General features: G+C 58.6%; 1 protein-coding gene across 1 annotated transcript in view; it reads right to left on the bottom strand.

Annotated features, from left to right (window-relative positions):
* Nucleotides 1-740: 740 nt before the first annotated feature.
* Nucleotides 741-14587, bottom strand: part of LOC111150858 (sulfhydryl oxidase 1-like) — a 35156-nt gene continuing 21309 nt past the window's right edge. The window contains exons 7-12 of the mRNA XM_022508496.1: nucleotides 13767-13901; nucleotides 11588-11717; nucleotides 9419-9541; nucleotides 8495-8642; nucleotides 4771-4950; nucleotides 741-2606 (exon numbers count right to left, since the gene is read on the bottom strand). Of these exons, the coding sequence (XP_022364204.1) occupies nucleotides 1846-2606; nucleotides 4771-4950; nucleotides 8495-8642; nucleotides 9419-9541; nucleotides 11588-11717; nucleotides 13767-13901 (1477 nt within the window). The 3' untranslated portion in view covers nucleotides 741-1845. The remainder of the gene's footprint in view (nucleotides 2607-4770; nucleotides 4951-8494; nucleotides 8643-9418; nucleotides 9542-11587; nucleotides 11718-13766; nucleotides 13902-14587) is intronic.

The raw sequence follows: 14587 nt of genomic DNA, 5'->3' as shown, positions 1-14587 counted from the left end.
GACGCGGAGAGGGAACCTACAGGCAGACAAGAGGCCTGCGGAGAGGCTCCAGCCTGGACTATCCGGCTAAAGAGGTAGCACAGGGCTGACTTAAGCAGGGCTGGGGGAAGGGGGTATTGACCCCTGCCTGTGCTCCTCATGCCAGCTGCCCTGGCAGAGGGAGCCTGCTTGGGATCCCACCTGCTCCACCCCGTGCCAAGGCCATCTGAGCTGAGTGAAGATGTCAAAGAGAAAACCCTAAATCGGATTGAGGCTCCTGCTCCCCCTTAATGAGGTTCATTATCAGCGGCTCTGAGCCTTGTAAAGCCTGCCGGGCCGGATTAGGGGCAGGCTCTCCAGTCGGGCTGACTCCTCCCTGTGGAAGAGCTCTTGAAAACAAACCCAAACTGTCTCCTTCCTTGAGATGAGGGAGGGAGGTGTGGCTGTGGCGGGCTCGGCAGGTGCAGAGGAAGGTTCCGGGAGCAGAACCGGAACTCCAGGGAGGCTGGGGAAACAGGAGGCAGCGGCATTAGACTCACCAAGCTCTGTCCCCTGCACCCCTGGAGATGGAAGGGGATTGGGGCCGGAGGTCTCCGGGGACCGTGGAGGAGGGCCAGGGCACCTTGTCCCCTGCAGGGCGGGAGCTCCGTGAGCCAAGGGCCAGCATGTCTGGCTGGATTCCCACAGAGGCTGGATTCTGTGCATTCTGGACTCAAGGTCTCCAAACAGCAACTTAAAGAACACACCAGGGCTTGCTTTAACAAAAATAATTTATTCCACAACCTTCCCAAGCAGTGGGGCAGAGTGGGAATCAAGCATGTGTATGGAGCCACCTTTCCCGCTGACCCTTTGAACTTCTACACGACGGGAGGTGGACCTTCAGGAGAGAGGATACCCCCCCCTTACTCCAGCACCCTCCGCATTCAGAGACTAACATCTGTTTTGGAGGCCAAAATCAAAAGACAGCAAACCCAGCTCCAACAGGGGTGGAGTCCGCTGGGGAGGAGCCAAAGCACATTTGAAGCAACCGTCTTTTCCCTGAAGCTTCCCTCTCCCCTCACAGCTAAGCCCAGAGCCAAGGCACTAAAGACACCACCACCCATCCCTAAGTCCCCTGCTAGCCGCTCTCAGGTGCTGCCAAGCTCACCACCCAGCCCCGAGGCCATCACCCGTCCAAGTCCACACCAGCGCCAGCAGCAGAGGTCTGGGGAAGGAGCCAGAAGCTCTCCTCCCTCCAACCCTGAACCCAAGCCTCACCTGGGAGACCAGCAGGACTCTCAGAAGCTTCCAGACCATCCCCTCCCGCACCCAGAAGCAAGCCCCACCCTGGAGATTTGAGGGGCTGGAGGACACACAGGCCACAGAGGGCCAGAGACAGTCCTTCCTTCTCTGGCACAAAGGCCTCTTTGCATCCGGAAGGGAGCGGGATGGATGGAGCTCGGGAATACAGTGAGGAGTTCGGCTCTAGCCCACTAGGCTGGGAACTCTCCTCTGGAAGGGGAACCCGGGGATCTTTGGCCTTGGCTTGCCCCAGTTTTTAGGGCCAAGACCAAGTGGAGACACGGAAGCTTCAGCGAGAGCAAGGAGGGACTTCAAATAAGGTAAAAGAGAGGAATTTGGTGCTGAGCCTCCCAACCCCTCTGCCCAACGCTGCCTCCCCTGCACTTCAGATGAACACAAGCCCTACGCATGCTTTCATGTCTATGGAACATTCCTTCCCAGAAGGCCCAAGGAGGTCCACTGGAGCAACTGGTTTCTCTGGATTTCCCTGGACAAGGAACACGGGGAGAGGGGAGAGGGGCAGGGGGCTGGGAGAGCACCACAAGTGGCGGCTCCCGGCCCTGCCCCTTCCCCAAGTTGAATGGTTCAGGCTGCGGGGTGGCCAACATGGCCCTTCAGCGCCCTCATCCTGGCCCGGAAGTAGGTGTAGACGGCCAGGAGGCCCATGAAGGACAGGGAGTAGAGCCCCACACAGAGGCTGATGTCCAGGTGGGAGAAGTTCCCCTCCAGCACCTGCAGCCACTGGCCCTGGCCCCGCATGGGCCCCGCCTCTGGCTCCCCCTCGGGGATGCTGGCCAGCTGCTTGGAGCTGCGGCCCACTCGCCGCAGCTCCAAAGGGGCTCTGGGATGGCTCTTCTCGGCCAGGAACTCCGCCAGCAGCGTGGCTCCCCTGTCTCGCCTGCTCACGTGCTGCCGCCCCTCGGGCTGCTCCGCCTCATCCCTCTGAAGCTTCGCTACATGCTCGGGGGACCCCTGCTCTGGCTCGGCCATGGTGGCCCCGAAGCCAATGAGCACATCCTGGGGCTGACTCGCCCCGAGTCTCTCCACGGCAACGCCAGGAACAGCGGTTCCGAGGGACTCTGTCCCCGGGCCCGCCACCATCGCCACCTTCGCAGGACTCAGAGTGGCATTTCTGGCTGCCATCCTCTGGGCAGCCATCCGGGGGCCCCGCCGAGGGGAATGCGTGTCCAGGACCACATTGCTGGGCGAGAAGTGGGTCTTGAGAAATCGCAGAGTATTGTTCAGGTCCCACACAGCCGTACCCCGGAGTTCGTTGTGGCAGGCAGCACAGAGCTCACGGGGCGGCCACTGCACCTTGGGGAAGTGGGGGTCCTCACTGGCGGTCCCTGGGGAGGGAAACACACATGGAGGGGCGGTGAGCCCTCGGCCCACCTCAGAGCCCAGACCCCATTCCTCCCTCAGAACGCTCGCTTTCTCATCTGCTAGAAGGGCTCCTCACTGCCCTTGGAAATGACGTGTGGGTGGGAAGCCCTGTAAAACCTAGCCCAGAGGGTCGCCTGGGTGGCTCCGTGGGTTAAGCCTCTGCCTTCGGCTCAGGTCATGATCCCAGGGTCCTGGGATCGAGCCCCACATCGGGCTCTCTGCTCAGCAGGGAGCCTGCTTCCTCCTCTCTCTCTGCCTGCCTCTCTGCCTACTTGTGATCTCTGTCAAATAAATAAATAAAATCTTTAAAAAACAAAAACAAAAAACCTAGCCTAGAGCCCGTGGAGCCCAACAGCAGTGCTGGGGCCGCTCTGGCCACGGAGGACTCCTACCCCGCAGCCACCACAGCCTGCCTCCTAGGGACGGACAGCGGCTCCCTGCTGCCACTTCCTTACTTTTGTAACTAAGGGGAAAATGTGTGTGTGTGTGTGTGTGTTTTGAAGATTTTATTTACTTCACAGAGAGAGAGTGAGCGAGCACAAGAACAGGGAGCTGCAGAGGGAGAAGCAGACTCCCCGCTGAGCAGGAAGCCAGACACCGGACTTGATTCCCGGACCACCCTGAGATCATGACCCCAGTTGAAGGCAGATGCTTAACCGACTGAGCCCCCCAGGTGCCCCAGAAAATGTTTTAAAACAAGAGTTTGTGGCACATGGTCATTCCATAGGTGTTCTCCTTTATGCCAAAGCAGCCCTGGGGGGTAGGAGTCAGTGGGATTTCCTCCTGGGGGTGGCGAGAGGGACTTCCAAGGGGGAGCATAGGGGCGCCTGGGGGGCCTGGGTGGGGAGGAGGGCACTTGGGAGAGTCAGGAAGTTGCTCTGATGGCTGATAGAGCAGGCTGAGTCTCCAGCGGAGCCTGCCACTAGCTCCTCGCCCAGGGTCACCCGGGCACATCCACCAGCCCAGATCTCTTGGAGGAGGCACCTCTCCTACAGGATTTCACAAGGGCAGAAAAAGATGCTGGCCAGAATGAAGCAGTGGCAAGTGAAGTCAAAGTCCGAATGGTTATTTTGGGGTGGGGACATCGAGTAGATTCCAAGGGTATCATGAGAAGCAGTAGTGACCAGCCTTGCCAAGTAAGCCCTCTTCCTAGTTTGATCTGGAAAGACCCCACTGCAGAGGTCAGGGTTCTGGCTTCTTTTGGGCCCCTCCAGGAGAAGCCCCAGATCGAGCCTCCAGCAGCATCTGGGTCCCCAGGGAAGCAGGGAGCCTGCCGAGGTCATGAGGCTGGAGGGTCAAAGGGAGCATGTGGCGGTGGGGGTTGGCAGGGAGGGAAGGGGTGAGAGGAGAGACAGGCTCCTGTCTTCCTTTCAAAGCCCACCAGGAGGCCCCAGGAGACAGCAGCCTGAACTGCCACCTGCTCCATTCAGCTCCTTTAACCTCCTAAGGCTGGGCTGGGCGGGAGGGGGTCAGTCGTCCACATGCTCTCCCCTCTCCCCACAGATAAGCCTGGGCTCCCGGCTACAGATGGCCCCCTCCCCACTCGCTCTGGTCACTCTGGAGTCTGATGCTTCTGCCTGTTGGACACATCAGACTCCTGTGCCTGGGGAACAGAAAACACCGGAAGTGGGGACCCTCAGAAAACAAGGCCTCCCCCTAAGGGAATCGGTCCATTTTTCCTAGGAAGGACGTGGTCTTTCCTTTCCAGCACATTTCATTGCTAGACCCTTTCTAGTGGGTGGAAAAGCCCAGCTCTCTCCTCCCTGTTGGTGTGAGTAAGGAAGGAGACAACAGGCAGAGGAAGAACAGGGGAGGTAAGAGAGGGACCCCAAGAGTTCCAGAAAAGGGGCCCTGGTGCAGGGGAACAAGGGAGCAGTGGCGTTGGAAGACCACAGTCCTAGAGTGTCAAAGCCTCAGCTTCCTCACCTGGAAAATGGGTCCAAGACACTGCCCTATCTCAGCAGGACAGGCAGAGCATGCGGAAGGGCTCTGTGCACAGTGAAACACGGGGTGTTACCTCAGGGGCAATAAGTGTCCCGCCTCCTACCTCTGGTCCAGGTCCCCAAACCCCCCTACCTCCCTCTCCCTCTGTGGGTAACTCTGGCCTTGGAGGGGGCCCTTCCTTACCGGCGAGGCGATTGTTGACCTTGTTGTGGCTGGACCAGAGCCAGAGCACGGCGCTGTTCAGACTCTCCACCCGGTGCATGGAGTTGGCTGCCATCTGCTCGAAGTGGTTGGCGCAGTCTCGGCAGCCGAAGAAGAAACGCACGTAGCTGCGGATGGCCTGGAGGACCTCCTGGGCCCTGGCTGCGGGCAGGAGAGGGCCGTGCCTGTCACGGGGGCCTCATGGGCCGCCTGTGCCCGCCAGCCCCACCACTGCGCCTGCCGCAGGCCCACCTTCTGAGGAAGGGCTTGCGGTCTCCTTGCACACCCGGCCGCCTTCCAGGGGTCACTTTAGAGTTGACCCCGTCACCTCCTAAAGTCCTAAATCCCAGTTTCCTTTCTCTGCCACTCATCCTGGTCCCTGTCACCAACTGACACTCAGGATAAAACCCAAACTCACCAGAAGGACACTGAGGCTCTTGGAGACCCGTCTGGAGAGGCAGGCAGGGGCCACATGGCCCAGCACCTGCCCCCGCACCCCTCCTGCGCCCAGCCCACTTTAGGCTTCCTGTTCCTTCAGGCACTGCCTCAGGGGTCCCCCTGGATCCGGCTCGGCACATCTCCTGCTTTGTCTCCATCTCCCCTTGCCTCCCACTCCCTCCCACGGGGCCCCCAGCTTGGCATCAGCACGCACCTTTGAATACTCCCCTCACCTCCTTGCTCTGACCCTGGGCTCGCCGAAACATGTGTCTCTTAAACCCTTTTGTCTTCCACACGCCTCATTCGTCAGGCCTGGGGTGGCAGCAGGACCCTCCCTGCTGTGGGCTGCTGTCCAACTGTCCTGTTGTAGGACCCCAGCCCCTCAAAACCGAACTCACGGTCCCACCCCTCCATTCTCTGGGACTCCCACACCCCGCTCTGTGTCCTGCTCATGACCACTCCCCACGCCATCATTCCTGGTGACGTGAGCAGCCCCGAAGGCCAGGCCTCACCTCCCACCTCCCGGGCCTCCTCAGTGCTGCCTTCTCCCGGCCCAGCTGACACGGCCCCGAAGCTGTCTCCCCCACCCCCACCCTGTGCTCTGGAACCTCACCCCTTCTGGCTTCCTCAGGACTTCAACCCTGTACATATATATTCTTTTGTTGGCACGTCATTGATTTCTCCCTTAATAGGACCAGTAAAGACAACTGCAATAAAGACATCCCTTCTCTGACCCCAGTGCCTGCCCCGTTATCTCCAATTTCTGGCCTCTTAGTCTCTCTTCACCCCATCTAGCCAGGCCCTTCTCACTGCTGCCCCACCGCAACCACGCCTGCCAGAGAGCTCCGGGCCTGGCAGCCACCACCCCCCTCCCCGGCCCACCGCAGGACTGCGGCCCCCGCCGGGCCACCTACACCCTCCTTCTTCCGACACGGTATTCGGAAATTGCAGTAGTTGCTCCTTCTCCGTCCCCTTCGCTGGCTCCTGCTCCTCGGCAGAGGCCCAGAGGCTGCACGCCACAGAGCCCAGGCCTCCGCGCCATCCGCTGCCCACCCGGTCGCAAGGCTTTACCTATCACCCCCCATGCTACTGCCCACAAGGTTGGGATCTCTCCCCTGAGCCCCGGACTCACCCGTCTATGACTCTGTTCACACAGCTAGTGGGCACAGACCACGGAGTCCCCCACTGTCTACACCCTCCCATCTCTCAGCTCATAGAACCATCGTCCACCAGCTGCTCAGGCCCAACGGCTCTGGGGTCCATGCTGGGTCCTGGCTCCTGCATATGCTCTCTGTCCAGTTGGCCACAGCTCCACTCAGCACCACTTTCAAATACTCCCAAATCTGACCACTTCCTCTACACACCACCTACCGCTCTGGCCTGGGCTGCTACCGCCTCTCCCAGGCGCGTTCCACCCCTGCCAGGGGCAGCCCACCCTCCACCCAGTGGTCTCTCTAAGCACCCGTCCAGAGGCATCTCATAGTGCTGACCAGGAAATCCCAACCCCACCCCCGCTGAGACCATCAGGCCTGCACCGCCCCCCCCAACCTTCCCCACACTGGGCTCTGCCACTGGCCTCATTTTGGGGCTGCAAACACATCAGATTTGTTCTTGGCACCTGTTACTCCTTGGCCTGTGTCACGGGCCATACTGCGTCCACCTGCACTCACACGTCACGCATGTCAGAAAGTGACTGTATTTGGACAAAGAGTCTAAAGAAACAATTAAGGTCAAATGAGATCACGAGGGTGGGCTCTAAGCCACAGGACCGGTGTCCTTATAAGAAGAGGCAATCTGGACACGCACACACCCAGTGAAGACCACACGAACGCTCAGGGAGAAGACGGCCATCTACAAGCCAAGGAGAGGTCCTGGCAGACACCGACCTTCCTGACACTGAACTGCCAGCCTCAGGAACTGGGAGAAAATAAGTTTCTCTTGGGGAAGCACCCCCGTGTGTAGCACTTTGTCGGGGCAGCCTGGAAACCTCTCTTCCCAGCCCGGGGTCCGCGCAGGGCCACCTCCTCAGGGAAGCCTCCCGGAGCTACGAGGCCCCCCTTCTTCGTCCCTCCTCCACGCCCCCTAGTGTGTCTTCTTCAGGACACTCATCACCCTACCCAGATGAGGTACCTATAAGGTTACTGCCTGTCTCCGGCCCCTGCAATGCTGTCCCCTGAGGCAGGGACTTCCTGGCTTGTGCACCACCAGACCCAATCCCGGGGCTGACAGACGGACTGGTCCTCTAATCCCCTCTGCCTCTACTGGGACGCTCTCCTCCCTCCTCCCTGGCTCAGCTCCTGCTCCTCCATCCGGTCCCAGCTCACCTCCCCCTGCCCCTCCTCACTGCACTGAAGCCTTTCTCCCTCTCCCTGCACGCCCCCTCAGCTCACCTCCCCCTGCCCCTCCTCACTGCACTGAAGCCTTTCTCCCTCTCCCTGCACGCCCCCTCCCTGGCTCAGAGCCTTGGCCCGCTGCACAGCAGCTCTCTGCCCCCTGCCCCTTGCCCCTAGAAAGCGGGGCGCTTTCCGGCCCACTGATGCCTCCTCCAGGCTGACCCCGGTGATCTAACCCTCAGTCAGTGGGGACTGAGCTGGACACCTGCCCTTTGGTCGTGAGGTAAAGGTATGAGGCAGAGTGAGCGGCGGAGGGCAGCCACATGGTTTGAGGAGGGAATAGGGCACAAGGGGCAATGTGTTTCCCCAGCCTTCCTTAGAAAACGATTTTTCGGGGGCGCTTGGGTGGCTCAGTTGGTTAAGCGTCCAGCTTGATTTCATCTCAGGTCATGATCTCAGGGTTGTGAGACAAAGACCCCATTGGCTCCGTCTGCTTAAGGTTCTCTCTCCCTCTCCTCTGACCCTCCCCTTCCCCAGCTTGCAAACTCCCTCTCTAAAAAAAAAAAAAAAGAATGATTTTTCCGTGGGAAACAATAAAATTGTTCAAAGTATGCAGTATCAGCCATGTAGACTGAAACAGACGAAATTCCTAGTTTTATAGGAGTATACGAAATAGAACCACAAATTTATCACAAAGTTCTATAAACAAAGCAAGCTTATGGCTCCAAGAAAGCCAGGAAGAATCTTACAGCCCCGAGCTTGCACAGGGCACCACCCTGGGGCTGGGGACAGGAATGCGTGGCCACTCCAGGTCCTCCGCGTCCCGGTTCTGGGCTGAGTGCACGTGGCCAGCTGCAAATGCAGAATCAACTACCTCTGGGCCTGCGACACGAAGCTTGTGGAGGGCCGGGCCGGGGCAAAGGCCTTGGGCTCACCTGTCTCCTGTGAGTGGTCGAAACTGTGCCGAGCTGCTTGCGCCGTCAGGAAATGGAAGAGGATCCACAGGGAACAGGGAAAGCCCCGGAAATGTGGCTCACTCCCCTGGCAGCCAACCCAGTTCACCTTCTCGGCAATCACAGTGCCCTGAGAACACACACGTGCACGAGAGCGTATACGGGGAAGAAAGAGAAAGGGATGGGCGGCGAGAGGAAAGAAGCTTCCGGGAGACTCAAAGTCAGCACACAGTCCTGAGGCGAATGAAGTCCCTCTCCAGTTCACCACCAGGAAGGTGGCACCTCCCTTCCACCGGCTACGCCCGTCAAAGGAGCAGCAGATTTGAAAAGCTGTGACACAGAGTCACATCCCTATTCTAGCCTCAACTTCCCCATCTGTAAAATGAGGGGTTTGGCCTCTGAGGTCCCTTCGAGCTTTGGCATCCGACACACTTGTACAGCCGGGCGTCTCTGCAGGCTGCACTGGGCCAGCTCTGCACAGAGCGGGAGCACAGGAGCCCGGACAGGTGCCCCCGGAGAGGGCCAGACGGGCCTTGTGAGGGGCCCGATGTGCCTGCTGGCAGCACCAGCGACAAACTTGCTCACACTCAGTCTTAAATCCCGGCCCAACCACCTACTGGCCTGATGATCTTAGAGAGTTACTTAACCTCTCTTAACCTCAGCTTCTCCATCTGCTAAATGGGGATAAGAGCTACCTTCCGCCCATGCTGGGAAGATGAGATGAGATGTGCACGCAGACGGCTCAGTAAGTAGCGGTTTATTCATTATTGCTGGAAGGGCCCAACCGAGATCCTGGACTCCTTCCGGAATGCAAGTGGGTGGAGGGCAGAGGCTACAGGGTTAACCCCTTCCATCCCCACAGTCACTGAGGACAGGGAGAAGGTCTTCAGTTGCCCCCAGACTCACCTCCTTCCTGTTGTCCAGGGCAGCTTTAAAGAAACCATAGGGAATTTTCCTTCTCTGCTGCCTCTTCAGCCAGTCATTTATGGAATGCAGGAAGTTCTGGACTAAGGGCTGGCCGGGGAAGTGCTGTGGGAGGCATAAGGAGAAGCTGGGGCGGGAAAAGCAATTCCCAGAGCTCCGCAGTCCCACAGAGGGGAGGGGGTTCCACAGAGGTGAGGAGGGGCAGTTTCCTGAAATGCTCCTAAGCCACCAGAGAAACATTCTTCCTCAGATACAAATGCGGTTCTTCGTTACCTTTGCTCTGGGGCACCTGGCAAGGTGGGGGAAGGGGTTGGGAGAGGACAGAGCTCTAAGTGAGGCTCAGCCCTCAGGCCTCCCTCTCTCAAGGCTGACCCTGACCCCACACTGCCCCTGGGAGGAAGGCTGAGCACCTGGGAACCTGGGCCACAGGGTCCTCTCTGTGGGCGATCTTCTGACAGACCAGCTGACTGCCTGCTGGGCGAGGCTGGCCAACAGCCTTTCATCTGTATTCCATGGGCCGCTGGTGGGGACAAGGCGGCCCGGGGGCTTATAGCCAAGGTCCAGACCTTGCTGGTAACTCCCAAGAGTCTCTGAGGAACATGAAAAGCTACTCTGACAATAAGTCAACTGAAATCTGATTAGTATCAGCACTTTAAAGCCACAAGGACTCCAGGGAGGAGGACAGATGTGCGTGCGTGCGCGTGCACACACACACAACACACACCCACAGGCGGGGGGAGGGGGCAGGAGAAGGGAGGGACACCAGCAGAGCGGGTCAGATAAAACCACCAAGACACAGGTCAGGAGGACAAAGACACCGAGAAACTTGTGGAGGAAAAAGAGCAAAGAATGATCATGAAACAGAAAAACCTGCCAGTGGATCCGGTCCCCTGAGAAAGCCATTACAGATTTCCAGGGCTGGCCACTGGCCCTGAGGGAGAAGGGGCCGGAAGAATCTGGTCTCTGACAGGCTCCCGCTCCGGCCTCTGGGCTCTCAACATGAATTTACAGCTTCAAGTCAGCGTTTCTCACTGACCTTCGCCCATCATCCTGACTTGGACCCTTCCTCCTCCTCAGGCCCTGGTGTCAGGAGGAAGGATGAATTAAGGGCTCTGGACTTCAGGGAGTCACCACCTGCCTCGAGCAGGAAACGCTGGTGACCGCACGCCACCCAGTGGCCAGTCATTCCAGCTGCTTCTAGGAGAGAGCAGGGACCTGGGGGAGGGACCAAAGGCTCTGGCCTCAGGCTGTACCAGCGCCACACAGACGAGCCAGATGGGCCTGAAGGCCAGGACAGGGGTGAGGCTGGCAGGCAGTTCCTGCTGGGGAGGCACAGATCACCCCCAGAGGTAGCCCCAGCTGCCGCAGACCTGGCACCCGGGGACGGAGGGTGGCTGTGTCAGCAGCCAGCCTGCAAAGGGGACCGGAGCCCACATCTGACTCAGCGGTCCTCCACAGCCCGGAGCCTGGGGTTCTAAGTAGGGCAGCACTGGCCAGGGATCTGGAAGCAGACGGAAGGATGTGGGGAGGGAGGAGGAGATAGGTGCAGAAGGAAGGGGGCCTGCATCTCACCTTCACGGAGCTGAGCAAGCTGTGTGGCAAAGAAAGGACCATGGGCTCTGGGGCCAGAGATCTCAGCCCAGGTCCTCCCGACACCTCCTCACTGGGAGGCATGAGGCAAGTCCCCTGAACACCCTGGGGCTCTGAAATGGGACTAACACTTGCCATTGTGCAAAGGCAAGAGGATTAAATGCCTGACACACAGCAGATCCCCAACAGGCAGGAGCTACACTTCAGAGAGTAGCAATGTCGGCTGGAAACCACCAGGAAGGGGTGGCCAAGGAGCCGGTCACACTATGACCAGTGACTGGGAAGGAAGAGAGGAGATGCAGAAAAGCCTTCTTTCCTTCCCTGTGGCATCCGCGGGTCCCACTTCCCCAGTGACCATGGCCTCACTCCATGCTCCGACTGTAGTGGGGGACCCAGGCAGAATCCGCGGGGAACATCCCAGGGCACCCGGCCCTGCCCTACCCAGCCAGCAGCCTGGGGCAGCAGCCCTCGGTGGACCGGGACCGCTGTGGGTCCAGGTGTCCAGCCAGATCAGGAGCTCCCAAGGGGGGTACAGACAAGGGAGGCTGGGGCCCTGCTCACCTGGGCCAGCACGGCCATGAACTTTTTAAGGGCCACCAGGCGCTGCCCCTCCAGCACAGAGAACTTGCCCACTTCCACCCGCAGGATGTAGTGCAGCGCGGATTCCAGGTCAGCCATGTAGATCTTGGAGCTGAGGACCCAGAAGGCGGTGGAGAGAGGGGGGGGGTGTTAACCACAGGCTGGGGGCTGGGGATGAGCACCCAGCGCTACAGGGAGGGAAGGGGAGGGCCACTGCCGATGGTCACAGAGTCCTGTAAGTTAGCACTGGGCTCTGCCACTAACCAGCTCTGTGACCTTGAGTATTACTTAATCTCTCTGAGCCACAGTTCCTCATTTACTATAACAGAGAAATAATAAATTGCTCACGGGAAGGCTGCTGAGAGGAATAAATAAGAGCAGAAACGCAAGCCACTCGGCAGCTCCTGGCACGAAGTAGGGGTCTCCTCCACAGGCTCAGGGCCGGCCCCTCCTGGGACTCACTGAAGGTGCTTTTAATCAGGCGGCTGGGGGAAGGCTGAGTTTTGCTCCCTGTTCTGAACAAAGACCCCTAGGGACAGACAGAACAATGGGTGCGCCCAGACAATGTGGCTCTGGAAACCTTGGCCCTCTTTGAAAGACCAAGGCTCCGGCTGCGCTCCGAGGCAGGGCATGGTGGGGGCTGAGGGTTAGGAGGGCAACTGGCGTGTCTTTATTTGGGGGCTGATGTCCTCACAGCTGCCAGGCCTTGGGGAGCGGGTGAGGCTCCCGGTCACACCTCTTGGGCCATCCCAGCCCCGGGGGAAAGGCTGCAGGCTCCAAGCTGGCTGCCTCACGCCGCACCCATCCTGCTGGCTCAGGGCCTGGGCTCGAGCTTCTGTAGGAAAGGGCTCGGCACGGTGGCTGCTTCTCTATCCCTGCCTCCTGAGGCCTGGGTTCTGGCCTCAGTTCTGGGAGGCAACTCAGTCTACCCTTCTGGGCCTCAGCGACCCCACCTGTAAAGTGAACTGGTTACTCCAGCCGCACCTACCTCCTAACGCTGCAGGGAGCCAGCAGGGTCGCTCAAGGGGTCAGTGCTGTAAACCCCTATGCTCTACCCTCAGGGCAAAGGACCCTCTCTAGCCGCCACCGCGGTGTCCTGGGTCTGGGTACCTCTCCATTCTTGCGGTCTGCCTCAAGACGTGGCCCCTGACTTATGGGATAATGTATGGAAGGTGCCCAGCACGGAGCTTGGCCCCTGAGGCCCATAAGTGTCAGCGGCTATAATTCGAACGATGGGAGTCATCATAATGTGAACGACCGTGATGACAGTTCCCACGTCTAGGTCTCTGTTTCCTTCTTACCCAATTTACTAAAACTCTCACTTCCTACCCTGCAAGTCCTTCATGTTGGGATGCAAAACCCTCTGGAAATCAGATGACCTCTCCCTCAGTTCTCCTGTACCGTCTCCTCGTGGAGGCCACCTTCCCGATGCGGCTCTGAGCCGCCCGGTCAGCCATTTCTCCTTGGCATACCGCCGGTGCCAGCTTAAGAGGCTTAGAGCCCCATCTCCTACCCAACGAGCAGGAATTCTGCTGCAAGAGCAGAGCCAAGGGGCTTGGGAGAGAAAAGCAGCTTCCTCATGGTTATGTCTATGCACAAAGATACAGGCTAGCCCAGAAGGTAGTGAGCTCTCCGGCACCAGAGGCATTCAGAAGAGGTCAGTGACCTCCTGGAAGGGGCTGTAAACTCTGGGGGAAGGGACTGCATATCTGTGTGTGTCCGAATTACAGTGCCTAGTGGGTAGCAGGTACTCAAAAACATCTGCAGAAGAGATGGCTGCTCGGGTGGGAAGTTGGTCAGAAGGCCACAGGGTATCCCTCCAAGCTGATCCCACTTGCTCTTGAATCGCGTTAAGTTTAAGGAATGTGGGCATTGGAAAGTGTTCACTCCATCACTTACACAAGCAAGTGCTGTCTGGCACCTCCCACAGTCAGCAGACACGGGGCTGGCCCCTGGGTGACTGCTGCTTGATCCCAACAACTATGACTCTTCTGTGTGTGGTCGGCAGCCAGGGGAGCCCAAAGGCCAAGGCCAGGCTTCAGGGGGTCTGCGATTGGAAAGGCATGTGCTAAGCTCAAGATAGGGACCAGAGTGTGGTATGGAGGCCGGGGCTCTGTGATCAGAGGTGAGGCTCTGGGGAGGCAAGGGGGCGTGGCCTTACCGATCTGCGACTTTCCACACAGTGGGAGCTATTGTGTGAGCAGTGGTTGGCACAGCCTTGGTGGGGACAGGCTCCTGGGGGGCCCTGGAGAACCTCTTCAGGTAAGTGGTGTAGAAGGACCTGGATTCCGCAAGCCTGTGAGGGAAGAAACCAGAGGGGAGGCAGTGGGTATGGAGAAAGAGACCCCAGGACAAAATCATGTCAGGAGAGGAGGCAGGTGGCTCAGCTGACAGAAATGTTTATTTTTTTAATTTATTTTTTAAAGATTTATTTATTTATTTCAGAGCGAGCGAGCGAGCATAGGCAGGAGGGGCAGAGGGAGAAGGAGAGAATCTCCAGCAGACTCTGTGCTGAGTGTGGAGCCCGACATGGGGCTTGATCCCATGACCCTGAGATCACGACGTGAGCCAAAACCAAGAGCTATAGATGCTTCACCAACTGCGCCACCCAGGCGCCCCTTGACAGAAATGTTTATTAAGAAATATTTGAATCCAGGGGCGCCTGGGTGGCTCAGTGGGTTAAAGCCTCTGCGTTCGGCTCAGGTCATGATCTTGGAGTCCTACGATCGAGCCCCACATCGGGCTCTTTGCTCGGCAGGGAGCCTGCTTCCTCCTCTCTCTCTGCCTGTCTCTCTGCCTACTTGTGATCTCTGTCTGTCAAATAAATAAATAAAATCTTAAAAAAAAAGAAAAGAAAGAAATATTTGAATCTCGGGCACTTGGGTGGCTCAGTCGTTAAGCATCTGCCTTCTGCTTGGGTCTTGATCCCAGGGTCTTGGGATCAAGCCCCACATCGGGCCCCCTGCTCAGAGGGGAGCCTGC

This window comes from Enhydra lutris, unplaced genomic scaffold (assembly GCF_002288905.1).
Source record: "Enhydra lutris kenyoni isolate GAN:26980312 unplaced genomic scaffold, ASM228890v2 scaffoldscaffold24, whole genome shotgun sequence".
Lineage (NCBI taxonomy): Eukaryota > Metazoa > Chordata > Mammalia > Carnivora > Mustelidae > Enhydra > Enhydra lutris.
Note: the sequence above shows the minus strand (reverse complement) of the source record. Positions and strands in the feature narration are given on the sequence as shown.